We start from the raw sequence: 20,016 nt of genomic DNA, 5'->3' as shown, positions 1-20,016 counted from the left end.
ACTGACACTTGAATGGAATGGCTGTCAGACATGTAGAGTAGCCAGAGGCATAGCTAGGGTTTTGGTTCAGGGGGCGAGAAACTTCTGAGTGGGCCCCTTACCAGGTAACCTTGATTATAAATGGGTGACGCCCCTTAATAGAGGAGGAGTTCCTCAGCAGATGACCGCGCTGTTGTTGAAAATAATCGCTATATAAAGACCAACATTGATATTACCGCCATATGGTCAGTGATAAATACCAGTCCTACAAAGCATACTGTATAAGAGATCACAGCACAGCTACAGATAATGACTTACAGCTGACGTTCTTTCTGAAGGAATCGTTCACTTTTCATGCCTTTTCCATCTGGCCCAGACCAACATGACAACTCCTCCAGCCAGGACTCGGCTACAGAGAATATAACAGAAATAAAGATTATTATTATTATAACAAAGACACACTTCTCAGATTTTCAGCACTGTCCAAGACGGGACTATCCCGAACCTGCCCAAACTTCTCATCCTGCTGATACCCCAATGCCGAGGCACTGCTGCCGTATGTGTCCCTATTAATGCACCTGCTGTGTGGCCCTGTGTGACCTCTAAATTTTAAAGCAGCCCTCTAGAAAATACTAAGGTCGGGTGCAAGTGCCCTAGAAAACAGTGCCCACATTTTGTCCCCTAGAATGTAATATTGCCCTGTGTGTGCCCATTTGACAGTCACAGTAACCTAAGTTGCCCTATAACAATAAGTGCCCACTTTACATTTAATAAGGTCCAGAGTCCCCCCTGTACAGCTCCCGTATACACAGTATGATGCTCTCTTATACACAGCATAATGCCCTCTCACTGTATATACAGTCATATGTAAACGTTTGGGCACCCCTATTAATGTTAACCTTTTTTCTTTAGAACAATTTTCGTTTTTGCAACAGCTATTCCAGTTTCATATATCTAATAACTGATTGACTCAGTTATATTTCTGGATTCAAATGAGGTTTATTGTACTAACAGAAAATGTGCAATCTGCATTTAAACAAAATTTGACCGGTGCAAAAGTATGGGCACCCTTATCATTTTCTTGATTTGAACACTCCTAACTACTTTTTACTGATTTTCTGAAGCACTAAATTGGTTTTGTAACCTCATTGAGCTTTGAACTTCATAGCCAGGTGTATCAAATCATGATAAAAGGTATTTAAAGTGGCCACTTGCAAGTAGTTCTCCTATTTGATTCTCCTATGAAGAGTGGCATCATGGGCTCCTCAAAACAACTTTCAAATGATCTGAAAACCAAGATTATTCAACATGGGCCGCATTTGACACTGTGGATCACCAGCTCCTCCTCACTATGCTCCGCTCTATAGGCCTCAAGGACACAGCCCTCTCCTGGTTCTCCTCCTACCTCTCTGACCGCTCCTTCACTGTATCTTTTTCCGGCTCCTCTTCCTCTTCTCGTCCCCTTACTATCGGGGTCCCGCAGGGCTCAGTCCTAGGCCCCCTCCTCTTCTCTTTATACACTGCCCCTATTGGACAAACAATCAGCAGATTTGGGTTCCAGTATCATCTCTATGCTGATGACACCCAATTATACACTTCTTCCCCTGACATCACCCCTACCCTAATTCAAAATACCAAGGATTGTCTGTCTGCTGTCTCTAGCATCATGTCCTCCCTCTATCTGAAACTAAATCTCTCTAAAACTGAACTTCTTGTGTTTCTCCCCTCTACTAACCTCACTCTACCTAACATCGAAATAACCCTGGAGGGTTCAACCATAACTCCCAAGCAGCATGCCCGCTGTCTTGGGGTCATATTCGACACTGAACTTTCCTTTACTCCGTACATCCGATCACTCAGTCGCTCTTGTCACCTGCATCTTAAAAACATCTCCAGAATCCGACCTTTTCTCACCTTTGACACTGCTAAGACTCTTACTGTCGCTCTTATTCATTCTCGCCTGGACTACTGCAACTCTCTTCTGATCGGTCTCCCTATTACCAAACTTTCTCCTCTCCAATCCATCTTGAATGCGGCAGCCAGGGTCATATTTCTGTCCAGCCGCTTCACCGATGCCTCCATCTTGTGCCAGTCATTACACTGGCTACCTATTCGCTACAGGGTCCAGTATAAACTCATCTCTCTCACCCACAAAGCTCTACACTGTTCTGCACCGCCTTATATCTCCTCTCTCATCTCTGTCTATCGCCCTACACGTGCCCTCCGTTCTACAAATGACCTAAGACTAACATCCCCCGTAATCCGAACCTCGCACCTCCGCCTCCAAGACTTCTCTCGTGCTGCTCCAGCTCTCTGGAATGCACTTCCCCAGGCGATCAGACTGATACCTAGCCCTGACCTATTCAAGCGCGCTTTGAAAACCCATCTCTTCAAACAAGCCTACCACATCAACTACCCAGCAAGCTAACTTTGCCCTGTTCCCTCCTTCCAAATATTATTCTGAATCTGCACCCTACTATTCATCTGTCTCCACACCCTTCATGCACATGATAACTGCACTTGATACTTGTCTATTGCACTTAAACACACGGGCTGATGACCGGATCATGCAGCTTTATATGAAAATCCCTATTATAATTGCCAGACCTGAATTAACAAGCATTTTTCACCTACTGTGTCCCCCCATTTCCTTGTAGATTGTAAGCTTGCGAGCAGGGACCTCACTCCTAATGTCACTGTTTGAATTGTCTTAACTTGTATTGAATTTATTGTCTGTACATGTCCCCGCTTAATTGTAAAGTGCTGCGGAATATGTTGGCGCTATATAAATAAAAATTATTATTATTATTATAACATAGCTTTTCAGGGGGAAGGATACAAAAAGTTGTCTCAGAGATTTAACCTGTCAGTTTCCACTGTGAGGAATATAGTAAGGAAATGGAAGAACACAGGTACAGTTCTTGTGAAGCCCAGAAGTGGCAGGCCAAGAAAAATATCAGAAAGGCAGAGAAGAATGGTGAGAACAGTCAAGGACAATCCACAGACCACCTCCAAAGACCTGCAGCATCATCTTGCTGCAGATGGTGTCACTGTGCATCGGTCAGCAATACAGCGCACTTTGCACAAGGAGAAGCTGTGTGGGAGAGTGATGCGAAAGAAGCCGTTTCTGCAAGCACGCCACAAACAAAGTCGCCTGAGGTATGCAAAAGCACATTTGGACAAGCCAGTTACATTTTGGAAGAAGGTCCTGTGGACTGATGAAACAAAGATTGAGTTGTTTGGTCATACAAAAAGGCGTTATGCATGCGCTGTATTGTTGACCGATGCACAGTGACACCATCTGCAGCAAGATGATGCTGCAGGTCTTTGGAGGTGGTCTGTGGATTGTCCTTGACTGTTCTCACCATTCTTCTTCTCTGCCTTTCTGATATTTTTCTTGGCCTGCCACTTCTGGGCTTAACAAGAACTGTACCTGTGTTCTTCCATTTCCTTACTACGTTCCTCACAGTGGAAACTGACAGGTTAATTCTCTGAGACAACTTTTTGTATCCTTCCCCTGAAAAGCTATGTTGAATAAACTTTGTTTTCAGATCATTTGAGAGTTGTTTTGAGGAGCCCATGATGCCACTCTTCATAGGAGAATCAAATAGGAGAACTACTTGCAAGTGGCCACTTTAAATACCTTTTGTCATGATTTGATACACCTGGCTATGAAGTTCAAAGCTCAATGAGGTTACAAAACCAATTTAGTGCTTCAGGAAGTCAGTAAAAAGTAGTTAGGAGTGTTCAAATCAAGAAAATGATAAGGGTGCCCATACTTTTGCACCGGTCAAATTTTGTTTAAATGCAGACTGCACATTTTCTGTTAGTACAATAAACCTCATTTGAATCCAGAAATATAACTGAGTCCATCAGTTATTAGACATATGAAACTGAAATACCTGTTGCAAAAACCAAAATTGTTATAAAGAAAAAAGGTTAACATTAATAGGGGTGCCCAAACTTTTACATATGACTGTATACTGACCCCTTAATATCGCCCAAACTATTTAATGGCTCCAACACTGTATGATGGCCCCGTCACTATAACCACCACACTGTATGATGGGCCCCTAGATAGCCTCCATATAGCATAATACACCAGATAGTTCTCAATGTAGTATAATGCACTCCAAATAGGCCTCCACATTGTATAATGCACTCCCCATAGGTTTCCGTACTGTATAATGCACTCCCCATAGGTCCATCGCCTCCATATAGTATAATGCACACCCCATGGGGCTCCATATAGTATAATGCGCTCTCCATAGGCAGACTCTATACTGTATAATGCACTCACCATAGGCAGACTCTATACTGTATATAATGCACTCCCTATAAGCAGACTCTATAGCGTAATGCACCCCCATAGGCAGCCTCTGTAGTGTAATGCACCCCCATAGGCATCCTCTATAATGTAATGCACCCCCATAGGCAGCCTCTGTGGTATAATGCACCCCATAGCCTCCCACTGTAGTGTATACACCCCCATAGCCGCCCTCTGTAGTGTATGCACCTCCATAGTCGCCCTCTGTAGTGTATGTACCCCCATAGCCACCCTCTGTAGTGTATGCACCCCCATAGCCACCCTCTGTAGTATATGCACCCCTATAGCAACCCTGTGTAGTATATGCACCCCCATAGCCACCCTCTGTAGTATATGCACCCCCATAGCCATCCTCTGTAGTATATGCACCCCCATAGCCACCCTCTGTAGTATATGCTCCCCCATAGCCACCCTCTGTAGTATATGCACCCCCATAGCCAACCTCTGTAGTATATGCACTCCCATAACCACACTCTGTAGTATAATGCACCCCCCATAAACTTAATACTCACCTCTCTGTCTCCTCCTCCTGGTTCCTGCGCTTCTCCCGCTCATCTCCGACTGCAAGCGCCGAGTACTGACGTCATCGCGCCCACTGTCAGTGTCAGCGTCAGTGACGTCAGGCGTTGACAGGGGGATGATGGGAGAAGGAGCGCTCGCTCCTTCTCTCATCAATGTGGTTAGCTGTATCGGCATGTAGCCGACACAGCTGACCCTGCGATGACGGGCGGGGGGCCAACTGCTGGCATGGCACAGGGCCCCCCGTCGCACTGCTCAGGGGCCCATAGCGGCCGGGTGGCAGAGCAGGGAGATCGATTCTCCCTGCTCTGCTGCAGAATGCAATTGTATCGGCGCGCTGTGCACACCGATACAGTTACAGTAGCGTAGCTCCGGGTGGGCACCCTCAGAGCGCGAGGCCCGGGGCCACTGCCCCCTGGTAGCTACGCTACTGAGTAGCTGATTTTTATAAAACTGTGCAGTGGTTTCTTAATTTTTGGCAGAGTTGTGTATATATACATATATATATATATATATATATATATATAAAGCTGATTGCATAGCCCCGCCCGCTCCGCATAGTCACTCTCACTCTAATATCCCACACCATCTCATCAGCCAGAGCCACCGGACTACTACCCCTAATATCCCATATCATCCCGTCAGCCAGAGCCACTGGACTAGTACCCCTAATATCCCACATCATCCCGTCAGCCAGAGCCACTGGACCACTACCCCTAATATCCCACATCATCCCGTCAGCCAGAGCCACCGGACTACTACCCCTAATATCCCACATCTTCCCGTCAGCCAGAGCCACTGGACTAATACCCCTAATATCCCACATCTTCCCGTCAGCCAGAGCCACTGGACTACTACCCCTAATATCCCACATCATCCCGTCAGCCAGAGCCACTGGACTACTACCCCTAATATCCCACATCTTCCCGTCAGCCAGAGCCACTGGACTACTACCCCTAATAGCCCACATCATCCCGTCAGCCAGAGCCACTGGACTACTACCCCTAATATCCCACATCTTCCCGTCAGCCAGAGCCACTGGACTACTACCCCTAATATCCCACATCATCCCGTCAGCCAGAGCCACTGGACTACTACCCCTAATATCCCACATCTTCCCGTCAGCCAGAGCCACTGGACTAATACCCCTAATATCCCACATCATCCCGTCAGCCAGAGCCACTGGACTACTACCCCTAATATCCCACATCTTCCCGTCAGCCAGAGCCACTGGACTACTACCCCTAATATCCCACATCATCCCGTCAGCCAGAGCCACTGGACTACTACGCCTAATATCCCACATCTTCCCGTCAGCCAGAGCCACCGGACTACTACCCCTAATATCCTACATCATCCCATCAGCCAGAGCCACTGGACTACTACTTCTAATATCCCGCATCATCCCGTTAGCCAGAGCCACCGGACTACTACCCCTAATATCCCACATCATCTCGTCAGCCAGAGCCACCGGACTACTACCGCTAATATCCCACATCATCCCATCAGCCAGAGCCACCAGACTACTACCCCTAATATCCTACATCATCCCATCAGCCAGAGCCACCGGACTACTGCTACCAATATCCCACATCATCCCATCAGCCAGAGCCACCGGACTACTACCCCTGACAAGATATAGAATAAACGGGCACCATCCACAATGTCAATTTAGGTGGGATCGCCTAGTGCATATAAATGGATTGACATGAAAACACATAAAGAAAAAAAAAGTATATGCACACAAATAGGGATCACCACAAGGATATGATAATCAAAAAGTATCAATTTTATTAATGGACACAACAAACAGACACTTTGTTTAAAAACAACTAAAAAGTCTGAACAACCAGACACTGATAACAAAACAGAGACAATGGGTCATTTTGATAAATAGTTAAATACTATGGGTCCTAATGCCAACCATTCAGTATAATGCCAGGTATCTGCTAGTTACCATAACCTAGGGTCTATCAAATCAATTGCAATGACAATCATGACCTTGGATCAAAAATACCATATTATCAATAATTACTAAGGTTACATAGAGATTCTACATATGCCATGAATAGAAAATTGAATGCTTATCATGTTGCCAACACAAATAAACATACATTAACAAGTCCCTTTCCCTAGCATGATATCACCTGGTTTCTGAGGATGAACAAGCTACCGGGTAGGTTACATGGGACCCCCAAACCCACGCGTATCGACACAGTGATGTGTCTTTCTCAAGGTCAGTGTAATGTTCTGTTGAGATCCTTTATATATACCTATCCAATTAGTAATCACTCTTACCAGCTGAGTTTCAAGTGGGGGAAAAAAAAGGTGGATCAGTTCTGAGTTTAATGAGGCAGCGTCCTGCTCCCATCAGTGCGCAGGCGCCTGTATTAACTGACGGAAGTACCATGGAGTTGCCCTTACTAAGCATCTATTTCCACTGCGCACGCGCCCAAATGTTTTGCCAAGAGTTCAGTACTTCCTCCTCTACTCAGTACTGAATCAGTAAAGATGCACAAGCACAATGTTCTCCAATACACAGGCGCCTGCAGCAGCAAGAAAAAAAAAAAAAATCTCAAGCAGCGTGCGGGCGCCCAGGAAGGATCCTTCCCCTCAAGGAGACCTCAGGCCGATGAAAAATGCAACTTTATCTGTGCACTCAATATCACGGCGCCCATATTTAATAGCACAATCGTCCTTGCTAAGAGCACCATAGGGATCTAGAGAAGATCATATGTCACATCAGTACATCCAAGCGCAGGCACCAAAACTTAATGCGCTAAAAGCAGACAGAACATTACACTGACCTTGAGAAAGACACATCACTGTGTCGATACGCGTGGGTTTGGGGGTCCCATGTAACCTACCCGGTAGCTTGTTCATCCTCAGAAACCAGGTGATATCATACTAGGGAAAGGGACTTGTTAATGTATGCTTATTTGTGTTGGCAACATGATAAGCATTCAATTTTCTATTCATGGCATATGTAGAATCTCTATGTAACCATAGTAGTTATTGATAATATGGTATTTTTGATCCAAGGTCATGATTGTCATTACAATTGATTTGATAGACCCTAGGTTATGGTAACTAGCAGATACCTGGCATTATACTGAATGGTTGGCCTTGGGACCCATAGTATTTAACTATTTATCAAAATGACCCATTGTCTTTGTTTTGTTATCAGTGTCTGGTTGTTCAGACTTTTTAGTTGTTTTTAAACAAAGTGTCTGTTTGTTGTGTCCATTAATAAAATGGATACTTTTTGATTATCATATCCTTGTGGTGATCCCTATTTGTGTGCATATACTTTTTTTCTTTATAAGATTATCCGTAAGCCATAGCCACTGGACAACTACACCTAATATCCCACATCATCCCATCAGCCAGAGCCACCAGAATACTACATTATTATCCCACATCATCCCATCAAAGCCACCGGACTACTACCCCTAATATCCCACATCATCCCATCAGCCAGAGCCACTGGACTACAACCCTAATATCCCACATCATCCCGTCAGCCAGAGCCACGGGACTACTACCCCTAATATCCCACATCATCCCATCAGAGCCACCGGACTACTACCCCTAATATCCCACATCATCCCATCAGCCAGAGCCACTGGACTACTACCCCTAATATCCCACATCATCCTGTCACCTAGAGGCACAGGACAACTACCCCTAATATCCCACATCCTTCAGCCAGAGCCACCGAACTACAACCCCTAATATCCCACATCATCCCATCAGCCAGAGCCACCGGACTGCTACCTCTAATATCCCACATCATCCCGTCAAAGCCACCAGACTACTACCCCTAATATCCCACATCATCCCGTCAGCGAGAGCCACCGGACTACTACCCCTAATATCCCACATCATCCCGTCAGCGAGAGCCACCGGACTACTACCACTAATATCCCACATCATCCCATCAGTCAGAGCCACCGGACTACTACCCCTAATATCCCACATCATCCCGTCAGCGAGAGCCACCGGACTACTACCACTAATATCCCACATCATCCCATCAGTCAGAACCACCGGACTACTACCCCTAATATCCCACATCATCCCGTCAGCGAGAGCCACCCGACTACTACCACTAATATCCCACATCATCCCGTCAGCGAGAGCCACCCGACTACTACCACTAATATCCCACATCATCCCATCAGTCAGAGCCACCGGACTACTACCCCTAATATCCCACATCATCCCGTCAGCGAGAGCCACCGGACTACTACCACTAATATCCCACATCATCCCATCAGTCAGAGCCACCGGACTACTACCCCTAATATCCCACATCATCCCGTCAGCCAGAGCCACCGGACTACTACCCCTAATATCCCACATCATCCCGTCAGCGAGAGCCACCCGACTACTACCACTAATATCCCACATCATCCCGTCAGCCAGAGCCACTGGACTACTACCCCTAATATCCCACATCATCCCATCAGCCAGAGCCACCGGACTACTACCCCTAATATTCCACATCATCCCGTCAAAGCCACCAGACTACTACCCCTAATATCCCACATCATCCCATCAGCCAGAGCCACCGGACTACTACCCCTAATATTCCACACCATCCTGTCAGCCAGAGCCACCAGAATACTACCACTATTATTCCACATCATCCTATCAGAGCCACCAGACTACTACCACTAACATCCCACATCACCTGTCAGAGCCAACATTTTCATGTTGGCGCTGTTACACTGCTTAAATATAGTGTATATACTGTGTATATATATGTATAAGATTAGATTTTTCTTATATATATACCGTATAATATGTATAAATTAGATATTTATTTTATGGGGCTTTGCATGGTCTAGTGAGTGTGGCTGTGCGGAGTGGGCGGAGCTTGATACACACACACACACACACACATATATATATATACATACGAGTACACTCATTTTTATATATATAGATAGTTCTGATTTTCTTGGAGGAATAGCATTAGAGCAAGTGCTACTAGGTGATCCCACATGATAGACCCGGTATATTTCGGCATACATTTGCCACAAATGATTTCCTTGTATTGTGATAACCCCATCATTCTGATCATCCCGAGGGACTTCGGAAGTTTCCTTCTTTATGTACACCTCTTACTGTTTGTTTTAATTATTGTGATTAATAAAATGTATTTACATATATATATATATATATATGAAGTCAGCACTCAATTTGTTTGTTTTTGCTAATACCCTTTCATGTCTAGCCCATTCCTCTATTTCTGAGAAATTGGCGTTTTAATGGATTTCGAAATAAGGCTGAAGAGCTATGATAGATCCGAAGCCCCTGTCACTTGAGCTCTTTTCCCCACCCAGCCCCACTTCTTCCTGATTAAATATCATGGAAACACAGCTGGGGGAATAACATAGATCCCCCCACTGTTACCAGATGACACCGGAGAGATCACCAAGATCACACCGACTGCTGCTACCAGTTTGTCATGGGATCGCAACTCCGCTGCCTCCAATCATCAGGATAATTACGCCATTGTCTGACGAGTGATGGATGACCCCGCGGCTGCTTCCGCTACTAGGCTGATTATTAGGGAACTCACAGCCAGCATACAGTATGGTATATACACCTCTGATTGCAACATGTGGAATATATATACCTCCCGTCTGGTCACTGCCAACTCCACAATAGTGAAAAACACCACTAGCTGCCACCACCAATCATTTATACAGGCCGATTGAACACCCATTACAGGTAATCTATGGCTTCAGGCAGCGGCATAACTACAAAGTTATGGGCCCCGGAGTGAACTTTCAAATGCCCCCCCCCACCCTGGTCTGCCACTAGGAATTTCGGGGCCCCATACTGGCAACATTTTTGGGGCCCCCTTGAGACCAGTCCAGGCTCCATCCCTCGAACTGTCCACAGCCCCGCCGCTTCCATAACTCCACCCCCACATAGAGAATGAAAGGAGCGGAGGACAGGTGTTTGACTTGCTACAACATAGAATATAATGTCGCCCCTCAAGTTATATAACACAGCCTCCCCCATAGAATATAGTTTCCCCCCATGGTATATAACACAGCCTCATAGTACATAGCACAGCACCACATGGTATACAGCACAGCACCACATGATATACAGCACAGCACCACATAGTATAGAGCACAGCCCCACATGGTATGGAGCACAGCACCCCCCATGGTATACAGCACAGCACTCTCCCCATGGTATACAGCACTGCATCGTATACAATCTCCCATAGTATACAGCACCCCATGGTATATAGCACAGCACCCCCCATGGTATACAGCACCCCATGGTATACAGCCCCCCATGGTATACAGCACTGCATGGTATGCAGCACAGCACCCCCCATGGTATACAGCACCGCATGGTATATGGCACAGCACCCCCTCCATGGTATACAGCACAGCACCTCCCATGGTATACAGCACAGCACTCTCCCCATGGTATACAGCACCACATGGTATACAATTTCCCATGGTATACAGCACCCCATGGTATATAAAGCACAGCACCCCCCATGGTATACAGCACCACATGGTATACAGCCCCCCATGGTATATAGCACTGCATGGTATGCAGCACAGCACCCCCATGGTATACAGCACCGCATGGTATACAGAACAGCACCCCCCATGGCATGCAGCACCACATGGTATACAGCACAGCACCCCCTCCATGGTATACAGCCCCCCATGGAATACAGCACAGCACCTACCATGGTATACAGCCCCTCATGGTATACAGCACAGCACCCCATGGTATACAGCAGCCCCTCATGGTATACAGCACAGCACCCTCCCATGGTATACAGCACAGCATGCCCCCATGGTATACAGCACCCCCATGGTATACAGCCCCCCATGGCATACAGCACAGCACCCTCCATGGTATACAGCACAGCATCCCCCATGGTAAACACCTCCCCATGGTACACAGCACAGCACCCCCAATGGTATACAGCCCCCCATGGTATACAGCACAGCACCCCCTGTATTATACAGAATGCCCCCATGGTATACAGCACAGCACTCCCCCATGGTATACAGCCCCCCATGGTATACAGCACAGCACTCCCCCATGGTATACAGCCCCCCATGGTATACAGCACAGCACTCCCCCATGGTATACAGCACAGGACCCCCATGGTATACTGCACAGCACCCCCCATGGTATACATCCCCCATGGTATACAGCACAGCACCCCCATGGTATACATCCCTCATGGTATACAGCACAGCACCCCTCATGGTATACAGCACAGCACCCCTCATGGTATATAGCACAGCACCCCTCATGGTATACAGCACCTCCCCATGGTGCACAGCACCCTCCCATGGTATACACCCCCCTGGTATACAGCACAGCAACCCCCATGGTATACACCCCCCATGGTATACAGCACAGCACCCCCCATGGTATACACCCCCATGGTATACAGCACTCCCCCATGGTATACAGCACAGCACCCCCTCATGGTATACAGCACAGCAACCCCCATGGTATACACCCCCATGGTATACAGCACAGCACCCCCTCATGGCATACAGCACATCAACCCCCATGGTATACACCCCCCATGGTATACAACACAGCACTCCCCCATGGTATACAGCACCCCCCATGGTATACAGCACCCCCATGGTATACAGCACCATGGTATACAGCACAGCACCCCCATGGTATATAGCCCCCCTGAGAATGGCCCCACAGTCCTGGCGGTACTCGCTGTTGCATAAAAAAAACTCTCCTCACCTTCTCATGCCTGCGCTGCTGGTTGCTCCTGTCTCCTGCTCTGTCTGATACACAGTGAGAGCGTGATCACGTCATTGCGGACCCGCTGTGTCAGAGGCAGAGCGGGGAATGATGGGAGAGGGAGTATCGGCTGACGCTCTCTCCTCCATCACTGCTTTGAACTGTGGTGGCGTCATAGACGCCGGTATAGTTCAATGTGATGGGGTGAGTCAGCGCTGACATGGTGCGTCTCTGACCCTCCCCTCCCACCCAGCCTGCCCCGCCACTGGGGCCTGATGCGGGCCCCCTCTTTTCATAGGGGCTCCATACGCCAGTCAGGGCATTAATTCCCACACAGCAATGGCATAAAGTGAGACTAGGGACTTTTTTTTTTAAGTGGCGGAGGAATACAGTGCGGAAGGATACCTACCTTCCGTCATTGGATTCCTGCAGCCCGTAGAGAACGGCAGCATCATCTGATGCTGCAGTTCTCTACCCAAGATCGTTGTGGGACACACTCGTGGACTGCTTCGGATCGTGGGTGAGTATTTTTGTGGTTTGTTATGTTAATATTTATCCCGGAAAAGACAATGGCTTCGGGGAACAATGTGACAAGTATTGGTAAGTATGTTACTCTATGTTATATGTACTGTATGTCTATGTATGTATTGTATGAATGTATTGTATGTATGTAGTATATATGTGGTATGTATGTAGCATGTAGTATGTATGTAGCATGCATGTAGTATGTATGTAGCATGCATGTAGTATATATGTAGTATGTATGTAGCATGTAGTATGTAGCATGCATGTAGTATATATGTAGTATGTATGTAGCATGTAGTATGTATGTAGCATGCATGTAGTATATATGTAGTATGTATGTAGTATGTATGTAGCATGCATGTAGCATGCAGTATGTATGTAGCATGCATGTAGTATGTAGTATGTATGTAGCATGCATGTAGTATATATGTGTTATGTATGTAGCATGTAGCATGCATGTAGTATGTATGTAGTATATATGTGGTATGTATGTAGCATGCAGTATGTATGTAGCATGCATGTAGTATATATGTAGTATGTATGTTGCATGTAGTATTTATGTAGTATGAATGTAGCATGTATGTAGTATGTAGTATGAATGTAGCATGTATGTAGTATGCATGTTGTATGTATGTAGCATGTAATTTTTTTTTTTTTTTTTTTACATTTAACACATTAGCCGGATGATGGGACTACTACTGTCCCATCATTGGCTAATGTGTCAATCACTGTCATGGTAGCAGGCATCGCCCGATGGGACTTGTAGTCCCATCGGACGATGCTTGCACAGACCCCCGGACATCAGCACAGCCCCCCGGCAGGCCGGCACAGCCCCCCGGCAGGCCGGTACAGACCCCCACAGGGTGCACAGACCACCGGCAGGCCGGCACAGCCCCCCGGCAGGCCGGTACAGACCCCGGGCAGTCCACACAGCCCCCCGGCAGGCCGGCACAGCCCCCCCGGCAGGCCGGCAGAGACCCCCGGAAGGCCCGAAATGACGGCGCATCATGATGCGCACACACCGCGCATCATGATGACGTCAGGCCGTCAATCAACTGAACTTCCGATTCCGATGCCGAATTCCGATATTGAAAAAATATCGGAAGTCGGTATCGGAATTCCGATACAGCAAGTATCGGCCGATACCCGATACTTGCGGTATCGGAATGCTCAACACTATTTAAAATATAAAAAGATGATACAAAATGGGAACAAACAATACAATAAATACAAATACATAAAATAAAAAGGAATAACAAAAGAAAATTACTAAACCTGATGTCACGGAAATGGCTCAGAGCTTAGCAGAGGAAGGTGCTCCGATTGGAAATCGGACAGAACCCACAGTTAACTGTACCTTCCAAATTCTGACAAATGGTCCAAACTCAAATACTGCCTTTTATTTGATCACGATAACGCTCACATACCTCCCCTTTATCAGCTCCTGTGGGAACCGGTTGTTGGATGTGCTCGGCCCTTCACAATTTTATGTGATCCCCAACTTACAGGATAGCTTCTTGGATGTTCCAGGCATTAGATATTGTCGTCATATTTCCTATCATGATTTTCCCTTTACAGAGGGATCAAACCTGACCTGGATAGCATCATCTATCTTTCTGTTAAAAAGTTGGAGGGGTTTTAATGATCTTAAAGTGATGTGAATGACTGTTCTGTTCATTCCTTCTCTACAATGCCAGAAATCTGTTTCCCATAAATATCAATATTAGAGGACAGTAAACCCACGATAAGGGTAAAAGGACTTACAGTGATATTCCCAAAAATATTGGATTGATGCAAAACCCCCCAATATTCATATTTGGATGCCAGTGACCGAGTGTCTAAAACACTTAGAAAAATCCTTTAAACCTAGGATGGAAGAAAGGAAGCTCCTGCACTTCTCATGCTCTGCCTCAACAGATCTCTTGTTGTCTATTTCCCTGAGAATCTTCATTTAATTACCTGAACACTGCAAGGGGTCTCTGCTTCAAAGGAGCTGGAGGTGTCAGCTCTCTTTCTTTAACTTCCCCTTTTATAATTAATCCCAGATGTTCAATGTGATGGGGGAGGGTGATACATCCTGTCTCTGAAGATGTCTTATGGATTTTAATTTTTCTCTGACACTGACTAACAGCCTTTATGCTGCGTGACTTCAGGCAAAGGAGTCATCCATCAAGCAGAACTAAGGTGCCACTGGGTGCTGAACAGTGCTGGAGTGTGAGTGGCTTCAGATCTACCAAAGTTCTTTGGCCTCTCTTGCATATCAATTCAGATGCTGATTTCTCAGTAAAGGAGGAATGGACTATCCATGTAAAGGTATCGCTGGACTTATCTTTGAAAGAGCTACAGAGACATATAAATAGTTTTTGGTGCAAAATCATCCTGACAGATTCTCTTTCAGGATCAAGTATCGCCAGGACTAGTGGTGAAAAAATTTTATGTTTCTACCTGTTGCAATGTTTTATACTTTTAGCTGTATTTTTGTAAAAGCCAAGAATCCTGATCCCTGTCCTATAACATTTTATGTTTTATATGGTTTTATGTTTATGTACTGTTGTCCCTATGAGGATACTGATCACCTTTCTTTTTCCCTCCACAGCTCCCTGTTATGGGAGGAGCTTTTATGGACTCTCCGAATGAGGAATTTGGAACTGAATATTCCCTTTTCAACTCATCGGCCAATGTCCACGCCGCCTCATCTGCCCCAATTCCCCCTGAAGAACCAGCTCGCTCCTCCAATGATGCTATATTGTTATGGATTGCGATCATCGCCACTATTGGAAATATTGTAGTGGTCGGGGTGGTCTACGCCTTTACCTTTTAAGAAGGATGGAACTGTGGGCAACGGTGGTATGAGGCACAGACACTATTTTTTATTGATGTTCTTACGGTGTTCATAATTTACATCCTATCAAAAGGAAAAAGAAAAAGTCATGAAACATTTAACAAAGAGAAACAATGTTTTACTGAACAAAGGAAGTAAGTTAATGTGCTGTGCGGTCACATAGGCAGCGTGGCATGGAGCCCTGGACTTGGGCTGGACTTTTGACTATCGTTACAAGTCTTATTGTGAACTAGACCATATATGCCATTTACGTTGCCTCTGGATGCCATGGGCTCATGGAGTGGGAACAGTGGATTGGTTGGTCTCATCTACATTCCATTCTTTAGGAACAAGTATGGGGTCAAGAATTAGTGAGGAAAACCCAACTTGGGGTAAAGAATTGGTAAGGACAACCCAAGAGTCTGACTCAAGTTCTGCTCTTCTAACCTACGTAGGTTGTGAAGGGGGTAAACCAGGACAAAGAGGGATAAACCAGCCTAATTTTATTTAGTCTGTGGTTATCTAAAGGGATATTAATTAAGTGAATTCCCAGCTGCAGACAAAAGAAAACATGCGTCATAAGCTAATTAACTAATTATCTGGCGCTGAGAAATATGACAGTTTCCAAAGAGCAACCACAATGAAGTTAAGTAATGCGCGAATGCCTGATTTACATGGTAACTTCAGATAAGCAGCGGGCCCTAAGGGTCCAGCATCTGTGGGACCCCTACAGACATTCATTCTGTCCCATACATTCAATGGATCCCTGCCCAATACAATCAGTGCAGTAAATTGTATCTATCTGCACCACTAACAGCTTTTGTCTTAATAAGTGATGTCACCACTCCGGAAAGACGATGTCACTAATTGATGTCATTGTGCCAATTTAACAAGGCTCCATCATACACCAAATTGATTTATTCTAAAAACTGATTTGTGTAAATTAATAAGGGCTTTAATTCTTTTCTTTGGATTTTATAAGATGACAACATATAAATGCCACAAACTATTTTACCAGATCATTTTTATTATAATCTTTCAAGATTTGTCAAAAGGGTTTTTTTTTTTTGTAAATTTTAAAAAGAAATCTAGTTTTAAAAGCTAAAATGTATTATGTTGGATACTGGAGGTAAAGTTTTTTTTTCTAGAAAGTTTGAATTAAGAACAAAACACAAAAAAATTTTAAATAAATATTTCATAGAATTGTTTAATGCTAGGTAAAAAGAAAAATAGTTCTCATTTTTAAAACAATTCTTTTGATAAGTTCACTCGGATACTAGAAGTAGCGAATTATACCAAATAGGTAGCGATATCAAGGGAAACATGACGGAACCTTTTAAGGTCTTTAAGTTAATAATTACATTGCTTGTTAGGGCAGCAAAAGCCAAGATCACAGCTCCTTATTCTTACATATTTCATTGCTGAGAATAGGGTTCCTGAATCTGTATGATAATGAGCGCCAGCAAGGTCCTGGGTACGGCATTTTTCTTGTCATGTTCCCTTCCTTGTGCAACCCCAAAGTGCATGATTTACGCCTTTTGAACTCTGCGACATCAGTGATTCTGCTGGAGTATCTTGGATCTGGCCAGGAATTAATTGACCATATGCATGTGCAGTTTCTTTTTTTTGGTGTGGCAAAGTCAGCAAAATCAGGTTCAAGTGCCTGATCAGCGATGCTGTCATCCACAAAGGAAAGAGTGGCCATAAATGCACAGCACATAAAAATGAATAGGAACGCACGGTGCATATATGAGATCTCACCTGCAGTTGCAGTGAGGGAGCTGAGCTGAACTCGTGTTAATCAACCATATGAGGACAGCGGTATACTAAGTTCTGGTGCATTAGCTGGAAATTAACATGCTCTTGGTGCACTTTCTGAGAGTTTATTCACCCTCGGAGCACTTAATGAGAATTATCCTGCCATCAGTGCACTTTCAGAGTAGACATGCCCTCTGTGCACTCTGTGAGAGTCCATCAACCCTAGGTGCATTTTCTGTGATTCGGACCATCGTGGTTACACTTTCTGAGAATCAGTCCCCATCGGTGCAATTAATGAGAATCATCCCACCCTCAATGCACTTTCGGAGAATCGTTCCACCGTCGGTGCACTTTCTGAGAGTTGGCCCATCCTCTGTGCACTTTCTGAGAATCGAACCAACCTAGTTGCACTTTGTGAGAATCGGCCTCGCCTGCCCTCATTGCATCTTCTGAGAAACATCCCCTTTGGTGTACTTCCTGAGAATGGTGCACTTTCTGATTATCAGACCACCCTTGGTGCCCTTTCTAAGAATTGGCCCAGCCCTGTGCACTTCCTGAGAATAGTGCACTTTCTGATTATCGGACCACCTTTGGTGCACTTTATGAGAATTGGCCCAGCCCCGTGCACTAAGAGTCTACCCACCCTCCATGCACTTTCTGAGAGTCTTCCCGCCTCCATGCAGTTTCTGAGAATTGGCCTGCCCTTGTTGCATCTTCTGAGAATCATCCCACCTTGGTGCACTTCCTGAGAATGGTGCACTTTCTAATTATCGAGCCACCCTTGGTGCACTTTCTGATAACTGGCCCACCGCTGTGCACTTGCAGCCTCATTTACTTAAGGATCGAGAGCTGATTTTCTCATCACTGAACTATCCATTTACAACAAGTTAGTTATCTTTGTTTTTTCTTCTTTTACGCCACCCAGCCATGTAATTAGCTTGGACGTCCCTATAAGGCTGCTCTAATACTGGTGTATCACAGGCTCAATTTTCCTTCCATCTTTGGCTGTAAATCCAAGTGCAATCTTTATGTTGCTGTTAATTCTGGCTATTACACCAGCAGATGCATTTGCAGCAACCAGAATGAATCACACAAAGCAAAAACAAAAAATTCATCTCGAATATACCTAAATCTTCAGGTCCCCGGGGGCGATTGGTTCTGTTGCCAGCTCTACGTTGTTTTTGCTGATATTAATTAAATTGAACATAAATAACCAGAGCAAAGGCTCCAGGATTAGGAAATCATGGCTTCTTTCTTCCAAAAAACAGCGCCACACCTATGTACAGGTTATGTGTGGTATTACAGTTCAACCCCATTGGTGTGAATGCAGTTGAAGTGTAAAATCACACACAACCTGTAGACCATTTTTTGCCCTGATTCTTAAAGAAAACAACCGCTTTTGCCCCCTTTACATTTGAATGGACACCATGTAATGCTGTATAACTCCACTAGGAGCTGTCTTTAGTTTCAAAAACGGTTATTTTAAAGGCACAGCGCCTTTAAATGTGAACTTGCTACCTAAGGTATTTCAGGAAAATAGCCAAAAAATAGATAGAAAAAAGTAAAAAGTGTCGCTCAAACACTGCCAGAATTCTGCGAAAACACAGTGATAAAAAGATCCTTATATTTGTATGGACAAGCAACATTTCCACTATATTAAAAACAGTTAAGGGGTTAATGTATTTTCAGATTACGTGATTTATTATTTTTTTTTTATGTGGCGTTTTACTTGGAAATTTTTACTGTATTTTCGTGTATATGTATATAATCTAGTAAAAAAATAAAGAATTTAATAACAGTATATATTTGCCCACTTAATTCTTCGTTGACAAAAAGCTTTTTATTTTTTGCTTTTTTTTTGTTGTTTTGAGGCCCTTTATTCTAGATCATACACGTTACTACCAGTATTATTTTGTACCACAGCGATCAGTTTATAATAATTTTATTTTAGGCGGCGCTCCCCTTTTCAATGTCATATTTAATAACGATGCAACAGCGCCATAAATACATAATGAAGGAAATTCCTCAGCATCCGTTAAGACAAAGCAGGTTGCCATAATTGCACAAACATTTCGCCATAAGGGCTGGCGGAGTTTTCGTGAAGCCGTCGGCCGCCTTTTCAGTCCTAATGTTTAATTAATTACTCCCATCTTTGATGTTCTCTCTCTGAGGGCGATCAATATTTAACGTGATGTCTTAGAGGGGAAAGTGGATCCTGGTCTTTTAATGAGATGTTTCCAAATTGTTTCTTAAAAAGGTAAATCTAATTAAACGTAGGTAAGCGGCATTCTTCTAAAAGAGAAGCAATCACTGCAGA

At 44.8% G+C, this 20,016-nt stretch overlaps 1 protein-coding gene across 1 annotated transcript in view; it reads left to right on the top strand.

Annotated features, from left to right (window-relative positions):
- Positions 1–19,500, top strand: part of CUNH14orf132 (chromosome unknown C14orf132 homolog) — a 71,872-nt gene extending 52,372 nt beyond the window's left edge. Inside the window, exon 2 of the mRNA XM_073578049.1 lies at positions 15,717–19,500. Within this exon, the coding sequence (XP_073434150.1) occupies positions 15,717–15,941 (225 nt within the window). The 3' untranslated portion in view covers positions 15,942–19,500. The remainder of the gene's footprint in view (positions 1–15,716) is intronic.
- The last annotated feature ends 516 nt before the right edge of the window (positions 19,501–20,016 follow it).

The sequence above is a fragment of the Dendrobates tinctorius genome, unplaced genomic scaffold (assembly GCF_039654945.1).
Source record: "Dendrobates tinctorius isolate UK_male_01 unplaced genomic scaffold, ASM3965494v1 ptg000058l, whole genome shotgun sequence".
NCBI classification, from domain to species: Eukaryota; Metazoa; Chordata; class Amphibia; order Anura; family Dendrobatidae; genus Dendrobates; species Dendrobates tinctorius.
Note: the sequence above shows the minus strand (reverse complement) of the source record. Positions and strands in the feature narration are given on the sequence as shown.